This window comes from Anser cygnoides, chromosome 7 (genome assembly GCF_040182565.1).
Source record: "Anser cygnoides isolate HZ-2024a breed goose chromosome 7, Taihu_goose_T2T_genome, whole genome shotgun sequence".
Classification (NCBI taxonomy): domain Eukaryota; kingdom Metazoa; phylum Chordata; class Aves; order Anseriformes; family Anatidae; genus Anser; species Anser cygnoides.
This window is the reverse complement of record NC_089879.1, coordinates 24,662,424-24,677,873: the sequence shown is the minus strand read 5'-3', so window position 1 is coordinate 24,677,873 and position 15,450 is coordinate 24,662,424. Positions and strand designations below refer to the sequence as shown.

General features: G+C 53.9%; 1 protein-coding gene across 1 annotated transcript; it reads right to left on the bottom strand.

Annotated features, from left to right (window-relative positions):
* Positions 1–2,136: 2,136 nt before the first annotated feature.
* On the bottom strand, positions 2,137–15,405 carry DNAJB12 (DnaJ heat shock protein family (Hsp40) member B12). Its single transcript, XM_048069356.2, has 9 exons — positions 15,172–15,405; positions 14,376–14,544; positions 13,296–13,441; positions 9,729–9,914; positions 8,781–8,860; positions 7,581–7,690; positions 4,721–4,893; positions 4,352–4,503; positions 2,137–3,036 (listed from the first exon to the last, which is right to left on the bottom strand). The coding sequence occupies exons 1-8, from the start codon at positions 15,380–15,382 to the stop codon at positions 4,382–4,384; spliced, it is 1,197 nt and encodes a 398-aa protein (XP_047925313.2). The 5' UTR covers positions 15,383–15,405; the 3' UTR covers positions 2,137–3,036; positions 4,352–4,381.
* Between the last annotated feature and the right edge of the window lie 45 nt (positions 15,406–15,450).

The window sequence follows — 15,450 nt, the reverse complement described above, 5'->3', positions numbered from 1 at the left end:
CACTGCTGGGGAACTGGGGAAAAGAGACCCAAAGCAGGGCCTTTTCAGGGAGTGGCCTTAAGGGGCCAAGTTGCTCACTGGGGTGCTGAGAATGGGAAGGAAAGCATGAAATTTGCCTCCCCCCATTTGATCTCCCAGCTCCTCATTCACAGCAGGGTGCTGGGGCTGACCCCATCAGCTGCAGGAGCCAAAATTTGGGAGGGAGAGCAGCGCGTGCACAGCGGCTGGCAGTCAGGCCTGGCTTCCAACCGACCCGGGAGAGGCTACAAATTGGGATATTAAGTTATTAATTTAATTGCTAACACAGAATCGGCTGTTAGCAATCTGCTAGCAGCCATTAGCAATAATCCCATTCTAAATAGCATCAGTTTGTTCCTCCAGGAGGATTCAGGGTGATGCTGGGATTTCTTTTTCTTTTTATTTTTTTCCATGTGCCTCAGTGCAGGGGCTTGGGCCAAGATTTTGGGCTTGCATCTGCTTTTCCCAATATTTTAGAAGCCTAAAAGATCACTCTCCCCATTGCAGAAGCCTAGAGGAATAGCATAATGCCAGGAGGAAAATGACATATCCCCCAAAAAACAGCTCAGGCTCAGATGGAGGAAAAGGGGCAGCTGAAAGCACAGGGCTGGGGTGAAAAATGCCATTTTCTGGTCAGCCTCAGTGAGCTTTTCCTTCCTTTGCTCGCTGCAGTCCGCACACGGGGGATGAACGGGTGCCAGCTCGGGGAGGCTCCTGCGAGCCCAGGCAACTGTTGACTCAAGTCTCTTCCCAAGCACAATTATGGAAAGAAAAATATAACCCAGGCCAGCCTCGGAAAGCAAAAGAGCTGCGAGGCTGCCCTTCCTGCCAGGGTCGGGGCCGCGGCCGTGTTTTGGCTTTCCCCTCTCTTTCCATACTCCTCAGTAACCTCTCCCTTCTCTCCATCTTCTTCCCAGCATCTTCGCACTCCCTCCTCACATGAAGCTCCCAGTGCTCCTCAGGCGCTGGGGCTTGGTGGTTCTGCCTTGGTGTAGTCAAAAAAAAAAATACACTAAATAACCAGGGAGTTACCTGTTTTCTGAGCAGTTTGGTGGACGCCACCGCTCCCCTTCTCCTAGGGACAGCACCTCTGCTCCGTCCTCATTTCCTACCAAGCCACTTCCACTGCTGCCCAGGGATCTGCACGACACCAGCACAGCCGTAGCCTTTCACGATATAAACATTTATTTATAGATGTACAATTTGATAATTAACTCTAAATCAAGAAATGCAGCTTCCAGGAGCATCCGTTAGGATCTATGCTTTCCCACTCGTATTATCCATGGAAATCTACTCGAAAAATCCGAAGGTTTCGGCGGGCAGGCTCTGGGCGAGGAATGCCGTTTCGCAAGACATTCAGCACCTCTTGCAAACGTGGTTTTTCTTTTAATCCCCCCACCCCCATGAGCTCTGTGTGGCCGTGCCTCGATTAAGAGCTATTTCAAAATGCCGTGCTTCCACCCCATGCCTTCCAAAGATGGAGGTACCATAAAAAAAAAAAAAAGGAGGAAAAAGACAACTTTTAAAATCAAGTCCATGTTGTGGTAGCTGTGGAATAAGGCTTACAGTTGATGGGAGGGCTGATGCTTTGCAAAACAAATAGCCAAAGACAGAGCACACGGACTGCTATTGCTGAAGAAAGGAGCCCAACTCACCGCTTCATCTCCCAGCCCTCGCACCCACCGCTGCTCTTTTGATCAGCTCCCCTGGGGTGCTGGGGGATGGCCCTCACAGGCAAAGCCTTTAGGCAAAAATTAACCGCAGGGGACGAAAAAGGCTCCAGTTTATCCCGCTGACCTAACTCCGCTCATTCGCTTCTCAGACGGCTCACAGCCCTGAGCACTCTCATCCAGGTCCTGCCTGACCAAGCCAGCAAAGCCGGGGCTTGCGGCAGCACTGAGCGGCTCTGAGGGGACTGGGTGCAGCCACTGATGTCCCCCCAGCAACACTTCCTTCAGCAGAGGCGATGCACAGCTCCGTTTTGTACGGACAGCAGCACTTCACAGGACTCCCCGAAGAAACGCAGGCGACAGCGCGCCATGGCCACGTTGCAAACAGGAGCGCTGCTGGGCGAGGGATGCCGGGTGCGGCACAAAATAATTAACAAAGGGACACAGCTCGTGGAAAGCCCTGTTTACAGACCGAAAGCTGCACACTGATTACGAGGCAAAATTAAAAGCAGACTGAAAAAAAAAAAAAAAGGTTACACACAGACATAAACCGAACAACTGATGAACTAAAACCATCCAGGACAATCCTTTCCTTCGCTGAATGCGGCTCCAGCGCTCAGTTGACCTGCGGAAGCTTCTGCCAACGCTGCAAACCCAAATTGCAAATCTGGGCAGTTTCATTAATTGCTTTTCGCCCCCTGCAGCTTTGGAAATGCTTTTATTACAACCCAGAAGGCAGGCGTCAACATCCCCAGCCACAGAGCGCCGCTGTCCTCGAGAAAGCAAAGTGCAGTAACCACAAAGTGATTTTCAGCTCCGTGTGCCAGGCAGAGTGTGATACCCCGGGAAGAGACACTGCCCGCTTCCCCGTTCGCCAAGCTGGGCAGAGAACAAAATAATTTAATCATCCAACCCCTGCATAGTTTAAAAGTACAACATATATACAGCTATAAATTAATTCTAAATAGATTATACTTCTTTTTGTTTAAAGTTTTATCACCAAATTGTCCGATTTCTCTCTCCAGCGCAGTCACGAGGGTCTCCTTTTGCTTCATGGCTTTGTGGTTGGGTCTCTCACCTTACACGCCACGCGCTTGTTCTGATGGTTGTGGTACCCTAGGAGCAACCAGGCTAGTGGTGCTGGAAGGGGAGGAGGAGGACGGGCAGCTGTGTTTCCTGTCCTAAATGCTGCCTGAGACGTCGTAACGGCGGAGACGGGCAGAGAGAAGAAAGAGGGCAGTTGTGCGTTGCTAATTCTCCGATTCCATTTTAATATCAGGTTTGATTCCTTAAATACAAAGTCCGTCACCTCAGTGCACTTCACCAAGAGTCTTCAGGCATTTCCAGTCTGGGAACGAAAGCGGTAAGGGTGTGAGTCCCGCAGAGCAGCACGGCGCGCCGCCACCCCGCCGCTCCCCGCCCGGCCCCGCATTTCGGGAGGCTCTGCTCAGACCGCGGGCACGCAGCGGCGCCGAATTCCTCCTCCTGAAGGAAGGCAGGTGGTAACACCGGGCTGCCGTGAAAGAGGAGGCGCGGTTATGAAAACAGGAGTGGGAGAAGCGAGAAAAGAGTGGTTCCAAAAACGGGGTGCAGGCAAAAAGGGCCAAACGTGACCCCGAGGATTTGCTTTGAGGGCCTTCGAGCTTTTAGCCATGCTCCGTGAGGCAGGGAGGATGAAAACAAAGAACAGCTCCACTGCTAAACCTCTTTACTCGTGTCTGGAAGCCAGGTAGCTGGATGTCCAGCGCCCCCAAGAAGTCCTTGTAAGGCTCAGTAGTGTCCGTACAACTAAAACTTGGTGTGGGCTTCACCTTCAATTTCTTTTGTACAGAAACTCTGCTTTCAAAAGGTTGCGTGGCTAGATGGGGCCACCCTCAGAGCATCTGGTAGGTGAAACCAGCCCAGATAATCGGGCACAAAAAGGACTCCAGGCTCTGCCCAAGTGTTCCTGGCTTTCATCAGCTCCCCGTGACCCAGCACTCCCGCCTTCACCTGCGCTATCCGGCTCGCCCTAACCCCAGCTCTCCGACCCGCCTGTCCTCCAGGCTCCGGCTCGGCCCCTTTTGTTCCCCCGTGAACACGAAGCTGCTTCTACAACCTGCCGTGAGCTCCAACCCTCTGCTTTGCTCTCCTCGAGTGTCAGGGGAAGGCAGAGGGGGGCAAGGAACATCTGTTTTCTACGAGTCCATTCCCGGTCACCACACTTCTTTAGTGCCACGGGTAACGACTTTTTCAATAAAACAGACAATAAAACAACAAAAAGGGTTCATTCAAAGGCGGTGGCTGGCTGCCGCGGCTGGGAAAGGCGTAGCGAGATAAGGAAAAAAAACTTCAGCCAGCTGAGGCGCGCGCGGCTGCTGCATCAGGCGCGCAGTTGACAAGAGCTCGGCCGAGTCGCCAGCACGCCCGGGGCTTTGCTTTGTTCCTAGAGAACCAACGCCAGCAAAAACAGCGAGCTTGGAGAGAGCCGGGGTGCTGACATGCAAACTAAACAGAATTAATCTCCCAGGTCAGGAGTGCAGGCTTGACAGAGGGGGGTGCTTCCCCCCGCTACGTGCGCGCATCCAGAGGAGACTCACGAAGACTTGTGCCTCAGAGATTTAAGTATTAAAAGCACTACTGCGCCGTGCTCTGCCGTCCCAGGGAGCGTCACCAGCTCGTACTTAGAGCTCCGCCGAGCGGGCCGGCAGCGACTATCCGTGCAGGGAGGCCTGTACGTCTGACAGTCTGCTACAGCTGGGGGTGCCCATCTTCTGCGCTCGCTGGTACAGCTCCGAGTCCCCGAAGTAGCGTGCCCGGTACAACAAGCCTTCCTCTGCAAAGGGAGAAGCGCGGCATTAGGAGCACGGCGGGGAAGGAGACCCCTCACCTGGCCAAGTCCCACCGAGCACGGGGAAGGAGAAACGCAGAGGCCCATTGCTCGGCAGGCTGCGAAATGTGCCTACACGGTGTTAAAATACAACTTCAGTGTAGCTCAGTTGTTTTTTTCTACAGCAGAGAACCCCCTCTGCCCCTGAGCCCACGCTACTCACTCTGCTGTTTCTCCTTCCAGCAGTTATTTCGGAGGTTGGCAATGTAGTCGTCCTCCACGCTCCTCTCCACGTTCTTCAAGTTGGTGCCTGTGTACTCCTCGGCGAAGTTCTCAGACACGTAGTAGACGACTTTCAGGTGCTCTGTCACTCTCCTGTGTGTGTGACCCACGGACCTGGCTCAGGAGAGAAGTCAGAACAGCATCAGACACCTGAAGGGCACGGCCAAAGCCTCGCGGCTCCCCGTAACGCACAGCACGCCGTGAACCACATGCATCACCCCCATGCGCCCACCGCCTTGGAGCTCAGGGGATGAGAAACCTTTCTGGTGGAAATGAAGCAGCAGCACAGGGAGGGACAAGCCGGCAGGGAGCCCCACGGCTGGTTCCACAGCTCGGGGTGCGAGCAGGCAGCAGGGCAGAGCAGAGGGCAGGCAGCGATCCCAGCCGCCCCTCGGCCAGACCTGGGACCCTGCGCTGTCCCCTGGGGATATCTGCCACCCCCAGCGGTGTCAGCTGCCCCCGGCTCACCACATGCTGCTGCGTTTGCTGCTGCAGGAACAAAATGAGATCCCACTCCACGCTCGAGCCTGCACCGACGAGTACAGCAAGCACTTTCTGGAAGGAAACCTCTCTTTACCCTAACCCTACCCCCTCGGATTTGCATTTCAGACAAAACTGTGTTCTTATTTTCTCCCCAGCGCTCCGGCAAACCTAGAGACACTCACTGGGGCGTGTTTGCAAGCCGCAACACAGGACCTGTGCCCAAACACTGGATTCATCGGGAACGGCTCCAGCTGGAGACATGCCCAAAGTCTCCCGTAATAAATACCAGCTGGCTGCTGCATCAAACACAAGCCTGACTCCTGAGCCAGGTACAAACACCAACTCATCCGGCTCGCCCTTCAGCCTGCGAGCAGGGTGCACGGGAGCGAGTCAAACACTCCCGCACGCTCCATCAGGGTCCAGCACTCTGGGACGAATGGGGGGTAACCCCACAGACCGAACAGCACCCAAAGCTCTCTTGCCACTTTTCAAGACCAAGGCAGTGCTTGCTGGCAGCTCAGCTCGCTGCTTTACCTGTCGGGACAGAGCCCTGATGCCTCCACAAGTCTGTATTCTCCTTCTGTGTAAAGCTGAACTAAGGAAGCTACAAAATGAGCCCTCAGAGGAGAAGCTTTCTGAGCTCACAGAGCTTCAGCACGCTGCTGGAGCATACTGAAAACAGGCAGGGGCAGAAGAAACCAGAAACCTGCTACCTGGAGGCAGACGTGCAATTTGGTCAGGCAGATTCGGTGAGGCATTGCTGAGCAGGGTGGCACTGACCTAGACGGGTCTGTCAACAAAAACTTTATTTTTGGAAGAGGTTTACAAAGGGAACCGAGTGACAAGTGTTTCTTTACAACTCTGCCATTCTCAGCAATAGCTTCCTATAAACAAGGGGCACTAAAACCTCCCCATGCCACTGAAACCTCACCAGGTTCAGCAGCTTGCCTGCGGCGCGCTGGGTTCAGTGCAGCGAGCTCGTTTCCTGCCCAGGAACAGCTGAGCTCAGCATTTTTTCCTTTGCCTGAGTGAGAGCACAGCACCGCCTGCCGGCACAGGCACAGCACGCTGCTGCTCCAGCTCCTTCCGCCTCACCCAGAAAACACCACCGAGAGGCCAGGGCAGCTCATTTGCTTCTCTTGTCCAAACCCGAAGTAGGAAATCGGTTGGCTTGCTGCCGCCTGAGCACAGCGAGGCTCGGGGGTGATGTTCCAGCTGACAAGACTGGAGCAAATCCCTGCCTGCCTCAGAGCTGCCCTGCGCTGGGCGCCTTCTCGCCCCACAAAGCACCTCCTCACCAGTGTAAAACCAACAAGCAGAGACACACATGGGCTTAGTTTCATCGCCCTCAGCCGCAGAAGTGACATCTCAATACTCCTTAGCCTCTCAGAAGGACCCTTAGCTGCGCCTCGCTCCAATTTGCTCTGTCTTTTGGCTCTCAGTGCTAACGCCAGAGTCCTTACCTTGAACCCGAAAGCCGAGCTGGGTTTTAGAGCATTTAATGTAATCACCAGCAAACACCGCCGTCAGTGACACCCAGCAGGGCCCACGGGCCATAACCAAAGCCACCCTCTGCTGGCCTTCTACCTGCACATAGGAAACTTGCACTGAGGGTACGTCAGGGTTCTGGCAGGAGCGATGCACGCAGCCAGAAATCACTCCTGTTCTCTGCTCCTTGCTGGCACCACAGGGTGACCGAGAACAAAAACTCGTTTAATTTGTCAGCAGTGAGCAGAGCAGGGCATTTCCACAGGGTCTGGAACGAAACCGCACTGCTTTTGCACAGTAAACGTCTGGCCCTAGATATTCCATGGCAAGATCAGAGCTCAAAACCAAGGGATTTCTCTGGGAGTGTCTTTTATTCCCCCCTGCTTCTACTGCTCTGCACTAGATGTAAACCCAGCCGAGGCTTTTAGGACAAACAGATCCGAATTTAGTTTTTTGTACCCCAATTTAATTCTACATCTCAGCCCACTGCACATGGATCTCAGTGTACCCAAACAGCCCTGCTGGGCTACAGCTTCTCAAAGGCATTTACTCCGTCCCTCTCCCATCTAGCTGCAGGCTACAGAAGTTCCCTGTCAGAGCCCCAGTCCGTCAGGCCAGTGAGCACCCTCCAACAGACCCTTCCATCCCAAGACCTGCCTGAAAACAAGGTGGCCTTCTCTGACGTGTGAGACACCTGGGAGCAAGAGCAGGAGGAGATAAAGCAAAGAACTGATGGGAAAAGCAGAGCGCCCAGCTCCCTACCCCGACAGCATCAGCCAGCCCTCCAGAACCCACCCCGCTTCAGTAGGTTCAGAGTAACGGGTACTAACGGCCTCTGGCTCAGGCTGTAGGGAGGGCTGGAGACCATCATCTGGCTGAGAGCAGACACGATGATCAGGATGAGGATAGGCATCAGCTGGACAAACAGCCCGAGGCCACCCTGCAGGAACAGAAACGCACAGTGGAGCATTGTAGGCAGACCCCAGAGCATCGCTCTCCCTCCCTCCCTCCCAGCCCCAACACAGCCTGAATTCCCCTGCCCAACATAGGCTCCCCAAAGTAACTGGGAGAAGTCCGGCCGCCCACAGCTCTCCTCCAGAAAGGACAGCCTGACTCCGCAGGTCCAAATGTCTCCAGGTTTGACTGAAGGGGACAGGCAGGGGGAACCTGGTGAGCAAATTTCAAAAGCCTCACGCCTGTACTTTGTTTGCCTTCGTTTGACTCTGTGCCCCGTGAGGCTCCCATCCTGCTCGTGCTGGTGAGCAGAACTGGTTTGTGAAAGCGCTCTCCCCTCCTCGGGGTCAGATGAAAGAAATTCCCCCTCCGCCTCACCTCTGAGCTCCCTCCGCTTCTGGCAGAATGCGCTTCCCCCTTTAACCTTGAGAAGAACTACTCAGGAAGTTCTCAGTTTTTCTTTCTTTCTTTTCCTTTTTAAGTATTTTACTGGCTATTAAAAGAGCAGGGTTATGTTAAGTCCCACATTCTCATTTCTCCAGGTCAGAGGGCTTGGAGACATATGCAGATTCTGTGATGGAAAACCCCAAAATAGCTCAGGCTATAAGGTTTTTTCCTTGGTTAATTACACATCACAGACTAGAAACACCCCATCTTGCATAGTGAGATAAAAGGGAGAACGGGTACGTGCTGGGAGGAGCCACGTGTATCCGTATTATCCGAAAGCTGGATCTGCCTTTTAAAATTAGAGAACGAAATGAGAGAGGAAATGCTTATTCTCTGCTAAAAACAAGTACGTTTTACTGGTGTCATCTCATTTCGAGGTGGCACAGATTCAAGAACACACCAGTGTTTTCCCTGCTGGAAGAGAGCTCTGAAAGTCCTGGGAGAGCCACCAGCAGTAAATTACAGAGTGAAAATTCTGCAGGCAGCTTGCTTCCCACGACTCCAGCTTTCTGTACCGGGAGGTGACAACGAGCTGGGCTATTGCACAAAGCAGCCCCGCCAGCTCGCTGACGATCTGTGTACTGGAAAAAACATTCAGGCTCCCGGCCCCCTGCGTGCTCTCCACTTACATCTCCCTGATGCTCTCGCCTGTCCTGCCTCTGGTGGTAGGTGTACCGCATCCTGCCGTTGCTGTACACGTGGACGTTACCTGCGAGCAAAAGGAGAACGATACAAAGACGTCAGCGCACGTACGACGGTGCTGGCTGGCTAGGAAGGAACCACAAAAGGTGGCTACACTCCATGCCAGCATCACCGATAAAAATGCAACTCTAAAAGTTGGCTGTGTACTAAAATGCAGGACAAGAAAGCGTCCGCTACCGCAGGCTGTCATGGAGGGACCCCAAACAGCTCAGCAGAGGTGGCTGCAGCAGCTATGGCACTCCCCAGGAGACTGACGGTAGCATTCATACAAAGGAGTTTATTTTTTGATTAATACCAATTGGAAAAATAAAAGCAAATCATTTTGTTAGTTTTTCCACCTTAGAAGCAGCTTTTCCTCGTTTTAAATGTCAAAACTACAGCTGAAGAGGGAGACCAGCTGCAAAACTGCTCCTGAATTCTCGTGGGACAGTGAGGGGAAAAAAAAAAAAAAAAAAGAAGACTGAGCAAAAATAGCAACTCGCAGTTTTTACTGGAGTAGCCCTACCTTTCTGACAGGCAGAACAGGAATGCTGCAGAAGGTCGCAAGATGCCTGTGCATCATTTTCGTTCTAACGTTCAATCCAACCTAGTAACAGTTAACATTTCCAGCATGCAGACAGATTGCTGAACTGGGGAAGAAGTCCACCTCTGCTGGAATTACCTGCTGGATCCCAAGTTCTCCAAGTTCCCATCTGAATGATTTAGAAAACCCTAGGCGTTTGGGTCATTTGTGAGGGAGAGCTCTCATCAAACCCGGCTGTGGAGAGCAACACCGCTCTCCAACCAATCCTCGCCCTGCCCAATAAATCCCTACTGCACTGTGACTGTCAAAAGGACCGGGTCCCTCTCAGGAGATCGAGGTTTAACGTGCTTACTGGAAGGAAATCCACCACCAAAGAACATGTTGAAGAGGTCCTCAGGGGAGATGTCCGCCTCAAACCCGCGGTGGAAGTCTGAGTGACTGTGTCCATGCCGAGCAGGGTTGAGCTTCTCGTCCCCGTACTGGTCATATTGCTTCCTGTTCTCCGGGTTGCTCAACACCGCGTACGCGTTGCCAATGGCTGAAATATCGACAGTAAGGAAGCAATTAGCTTCTTTCTTCTTGAGATAACGCGCTGAGCCCTGCAGACGGGCACGGCTCCCCTTCCTCAGCACCCAACTGAGATTCTCAAGCAGCCACGTCTTCGACAGCACAGCTCTCGTACCCGGCACGCTGCTTTGGCAAACGCTGGCAGAAGGAAACCACACCAAGAGACTCAGCCTTAAATTAACTCAAATAACGAAGCTGTGATACGGCTGGTATGGGTTCTGCGCGTGTTCCTAGAGAAACCCTCTCAGGTGAATGAAACTACACATTGCTACGCAAATACTGGCAGTAGAGCTGCTACGCATTTCATTTCATTAAATCTGTTATTTCTTTTGAACAGCTAATCCCAAACCATTCAGCCATAAGCGACTGTATAGGAAAGTACGATTTCAGTTGATGAATTTTATTCAAAAGTAGCATTAAGTGCACTTGATGTCATAGCCTAAAACCAGAACTACAAAGAATTTAAGTACAGGGTACATCACTGAAAGAGACTTTAAGATCCCAAGTAAAAGCTGGTGAGGAGATGCTGGCTAAAAGCTGTGTCAGCGAGCTGTGAATTTCAGAACTTCCAGGTTCCAGAACGAAGGTGCTTAATTACAGGGGCTGTTAACCACGCCTGTGGAACCGAATCCCCCCGGTTTCCCAGCTACCTCTCTGCAGCCTCGGACATGCAGGGCCTTCCAACCAGACAGCCCGCTGGACCCCCGCCTGTTTCTGGGCTCCTCTCCCTGCACATCCCAGTTTACCACTTCCCCTCGGCACCAAACCACCCGAGAGCCTCTGTACGTGACTGCAGAGCACATCCCTTCTCCTCCCCGTGTCGCACGGAGGTGAGGAAGTTCACAGGACTGGGGCTGACTGGTGCGTTAAAGGCAGGAGCAGAAGCAGCAGGAAAGGGGGGGATACGTGCCCTTTGCAGGAGATTAACTCTAAGATTCAAAATTTTCCCAGCAGTGAGACCGAGGTGTTTGGTTTCTTCTTGGACTAGAGATTTGGAGAGTGAAGGATGTAATGTCAATACGCTCGTTCTACGTCTCGGTTATAATTAGGGCACACACAGCAAACGTTGCTACAAGCCGGGAAGGAAGCTAGACCACAAGGACTGGCTCCAGCACACGAGCCTGTCCTTTCACACCATGCGATTAAGCAATGAAAATGGGGCAATTTAGGATCTTGTTCATCGTCTAGCCTTCTGCTGACCAAGCTACATAGAAACACCTCATTCCCAGTCAGGGTTTTAGCTCCAAGTAGCTAGGTTCAGCTCTTTCCCCAACGTCAGCCAAAGGCTGTGATGCAAACGTGGTTCAACACAACTGCAGCCGCCTGCAACCGCGGCCTGGGACAAGGTCCCAGGACAAGACCTCACGTTTTATCAGCTGTCACTGGGAAGACGAATGTCAAGACTTGAGCTAACACACCAACGTTAGAAAAAATTAACTCAAGCCCTCAGAGCGGTGCACGTCTCCCCCGTCACCCTCTGGAAGGGAGCAGCTGGACTTTGGCGAGCCCTGCAAGCCGGCAGCTCTGCTGAAGGCTGGGAGGTCCAACGAGACGAGGCTGGAGGATAAAGGGCACCTTGCTTAACGCACGGCTTCTGGCACGTAACTCTTGTCAAAGCCTTCGGCAAACATCGCTGTTCAAGATTAGAGGTGAGGAAACCTGCCTTTCGCCACTTGGCGAGGACTGACGGATAAACTATCGGCCGGCGGCTCACGGCACAGGCAGATGGCTGCAGATGCTCCCTGCTTAACCTGGCCCCTGCACTAAAAAAGAGTAGCTGAGGGTCAGCTCGCTATCTGCCAACAGCAAGACACTTATCAGTCACGGATTTAAGCCTTAAAAGGCTCGAACAAACCTTACATAAGACTTTTACTGCTGAAATTTGTCCACTTGGAGCTCACCCCTCCCCGCACTCGTGGCACGCTAGCCTTGCTCCCTGCTCCAGCAAAAGTCTTGGGCATCTCCCTCCCGAGATGGCCAGAATCAGACCGTGGTATTTAAATGGCTCAACGCTGTGAAACGGGCACAAGAAGTTCCGTGCTTATCTCTGCGATAACAATCAAACCTCCCCAGCCTGCAGAGGAACGTGCCGTGCTGCTCCAGCTCCACTGCACCCACCGTGCTGCTCAAAATCCCACAGGCAGGTGCCACCCAGGTGAAAAGCCTACGATTTGGGTACGGGCACCTAGGGAAGTGCCTGCGGGGCTGTTTTTGGGGATTACCGTCAGAAGAGGCCTCACTTTACTCGTGAGCGGAGCAATTCCAGAGCCAGCCCAGGGGAGCACAGTGCCACGATCACCAGCCTGCTCCTTTATTTTCCCCCACACGGCTGAACGCAGTTCTCGTGTGACTCTACTGCATTTATTCTAGCAAAGGGGATTTTCCTGGCCCACAGGCAATTACACAACCGCTCACAACCACGAGTCAAAAGCTCAGCTAAGCGGGCTTCCATACTCCTCCTGCTGAGACTTCTGATGTAAGATACGGAAGATGAGAAATAAAGGAAATGAAAAAAATCATGAGTGCTAGAGAATTAGCCACCTTCCCTACAACCTCAGAAGGGCAGAACTGCTCCCAGATGGACACAGATGCTTAAGCCGAATTCTGTCTGTTCCAAGCAACAGCATTTCTTCTGGAAAACGACTCCGGTTTTAAGCTGCCTGATTGCCCAGGAAACATCCCTGCTGCGCACGCAGAGGCCCTGCGGATCAGGCTCCGTGGCAGAAAGGAAGCTCCTGCGGGCCTTTTTGAGTTCTGACGGGGCTCGGTTGTACAGCTGGTGTAGTTTCACCCAGGAAACGTTCCCCTGGCATTTCTACCCAGGAATTCCATGCGCAGCCCTTCCTGATGGTCAGGCACAGCGAGAAACCTGAAGGGTTATGGTCTGCCTGAAACGCTCCACAAGCAGGAGAGCCTGAACACCACTTCTGCAGATGAGTTCCCTGCCACGGAGCCCGTCCAGCAATATTCCTCCCGGAGGATTCAGTTCCAGCAGCCCCGTTGTGCTCTCAGTATGTGGGAGCTCTCTGGGAGATGTGTGTGTAAGACAAAGGGGCTGCAAACACGACAACTGCCTCTGGTGCTGCCCAGCTCACCGCGTTTCCGCCGGGGCTGTCCCTAGGAGGGGAGCACCAAGCACCTGCCGTGAAACCGACCCCGGGGGCTGTTTCAGGCTCCCGGCACACCCTGTCCACGACACAACCAGCTCAGAACGAGAGACAACTCTGCTGACAAGAGCTTTATGTTGCTCTGCCTGAATCATGAGGTTGTTTTTAGGGAGTCCTTGCTAGCCCAGCTCAGCAGCATCACCTGATGGTTGTGGGTAAGTCACGAGGGTGGGAACGCACGTTACCTTTAAAGGCCTCTGTAGCCCCTGGCGCGTGGTTCTTATCCGGGTGAAACTTCAGCGCGAGTTTCCGGTACGCCTTTTTCAAGTCCTCGTCAGATGCTTCTCTGTTGACTCCCAGAATTTCGTAGTAATCTTTGCACTGCTTTACCCTGCCAGGAGAAAAGACACGGGCAGTGAGTTCTGGCCACGACAACTGCTTTGCCTCGGATGCGTCGACTCCGCAACGTCACACGCGGCGCGGTTTCGACTGATGCTGCTCAGTGAACTCTGCTTTACTCATCTCTGATTCCTCAGAGGTGACCCACTTTTCTCACGTGCTCACCCGCAGCGTGCCTGCGCTACTGGCACACAAACACTCCTACGGAATGACTCAGGCCAGGAAAGGTGGAAGGGCCTCTCCCTGGGCAGCACTACCGCAGGCAGGAGAACACAACCGGCAAACAACCTCCAAAACACGAGCGTGATGGATCTGGGGGTGCGGGGATGACAAATGGCAGGCCAGGATCCGGAGGACTGCTGTTTTTTTGGTGTTCCCCCGCACCTCCTCAGACCCAGTTCATTCAGACTTAAAAACTAACACGGGCTGAGCTGGAGAGGGAGCAGCAGGCACTGCCCGGGCCTGCGAGCAGCCCAGCTCACACAGCGTGCCCTCCGCTACAACGCTTCCTTCTCACAGGACTTGGAGGAGACAGAGCAGAGCGTGCTGGATTTGTGGACAAACGGGTGGCGCAATTAATCCACCCGGAAGCCAATCAGCCAGGGCGGTCCTTGCGCAACTTGGACCGTACCCAGTGCCTTACACTACGGTTATAAAGTGAGCGTGCCTACGCTTCGGTCCTGTGACTGCCAGCGTTTACAAGGGGCAGAGCTGGACAGAGAGCAGCTGGAAGGGTGCTGGGAAGAGGGGCGATGGATAAATGTGTCCTGAGAGTTGCCAGCAGGAGCTTTAGGAGCATCCTGCGCATCTCTCCCAGCAGAGCGAGGGGTCCTGCGGGGGGTTCTACTTGGCTGGGCTCTCGGCGTGACCGCGGGCAGCAGCACAGCGGGACGAGGCTGTCCCCGAGGCCCCAGCAGTGCACGCACCTCCTGACGGCATCCGCCTGGTCCCGCGTGTAGCCCCGCGGCGCCTCCCCGGCCGCCTCCCCGCCGCTGCCCGGCCTCCCCTGGGGGCTCGGCGGCGCCCCGGGGCTGGGGTCGGGGTCGGGCCGGGCGCCCGCTGCCTGCTGCTCCTTGTCGAGCTCCTCCAGGAGGGCTGGAACGGGAGGGGGGCGAGAATTAAAGAAATTCGGGGAAAAACAAAAGAATTTGGGGGAAAATAAGTAATTTCGGGGGGAGAAAATTAAAGATTTGGGGGGTGAATTAAAGATTTTGGGGGGGGGGAATTAAAATAAATTCAGGGAAATTAGATAAATTTGGGAAAAAATAAATAATCTCAGAGAAAATTTAAAAAAATGGGGAAAATTAAAGAAATTCAGCAAAAATTAAAAGAAATCCAGGGGAAATTAAAATAATTTCGTTGAAAATTAAAGCCATTCCAAGAAAATTAAAGACATCCAGGGCAAATTAAACAAATTTCAGGTAAAATTAAAAGAGACCCGCTGCAAATTAAAAGAAATTTGGGGAAAATTAGGGAAATTCGGGGAAAATGAAAAGAAACGCAGGGAAAATTAGAGAATTTGAGGGAAAATGAGGAGAAATGGAGGGAAAATGAACAAAACTGGGAGGAAGTTAACGACCCCCCCCCTTCGCCCCCCACCCCCGGACTCGCTTTCCCAGCACCCCCCGCGCTCCTCAGACATGGCGCATGCGCACTCCCCGCGCAGGCCTCCCCCCCCGCTCCCCGTCCCGTGGCCCCCCCGGGCCGCCGGCCGTGCCTCACCGCGGGCGCGGGGCGAGGGGTAAAGGCGCTGCGCCTTCAGCAGGAGCCGCCGGGCCCGCTCGGGCTGCCCGGCCTTGGCGGCCGCCAGCGCGATGCCGACGCAGCGCTCCGCCTCCTCCCGGTTCCCCTCCATGGCGCCCGGGCCCGGCGGGCGGCGCCGCCTGATGGCGTCACCGGCAGGCCACGCCCCCTCGCAACAGACCACGCCCATCGCGACGAGGCCACGCCCCCTCCCGAACCACGCCCCTGCCGCTAGGCCACGCCCCCTCCCGTATTGCC

What these genes read in the sequence shown, in the direction of transcription:
- DNAJB12 (XM_048069356.2), bottom strand. Translation starts at nt 15,382, where the DNA reads ATGGGCGTGGTCTGTTGCGAGGGGGCGTGGCCTGCCGGTGACGCCATC. An exon ending in CCCCTCGCCCCGCGCCCGCG is followed by an intron (nt 14,545 to 15,171) that starts GTGAGGCACGGC and finishes CTCCCGTTCCAG; the next exon opens with CCCTCCTGGAGGAGCTCGAC. An exon ending in CTGGAAGGAGAAACAGCAGA is followed by an intron (nt 4,504 to 4,720) that starts GTGAGTAGCGTG and finishes CTCCCTTTGCAG; the next exon opens with AGGAAGGCTTGTTGTACCGG.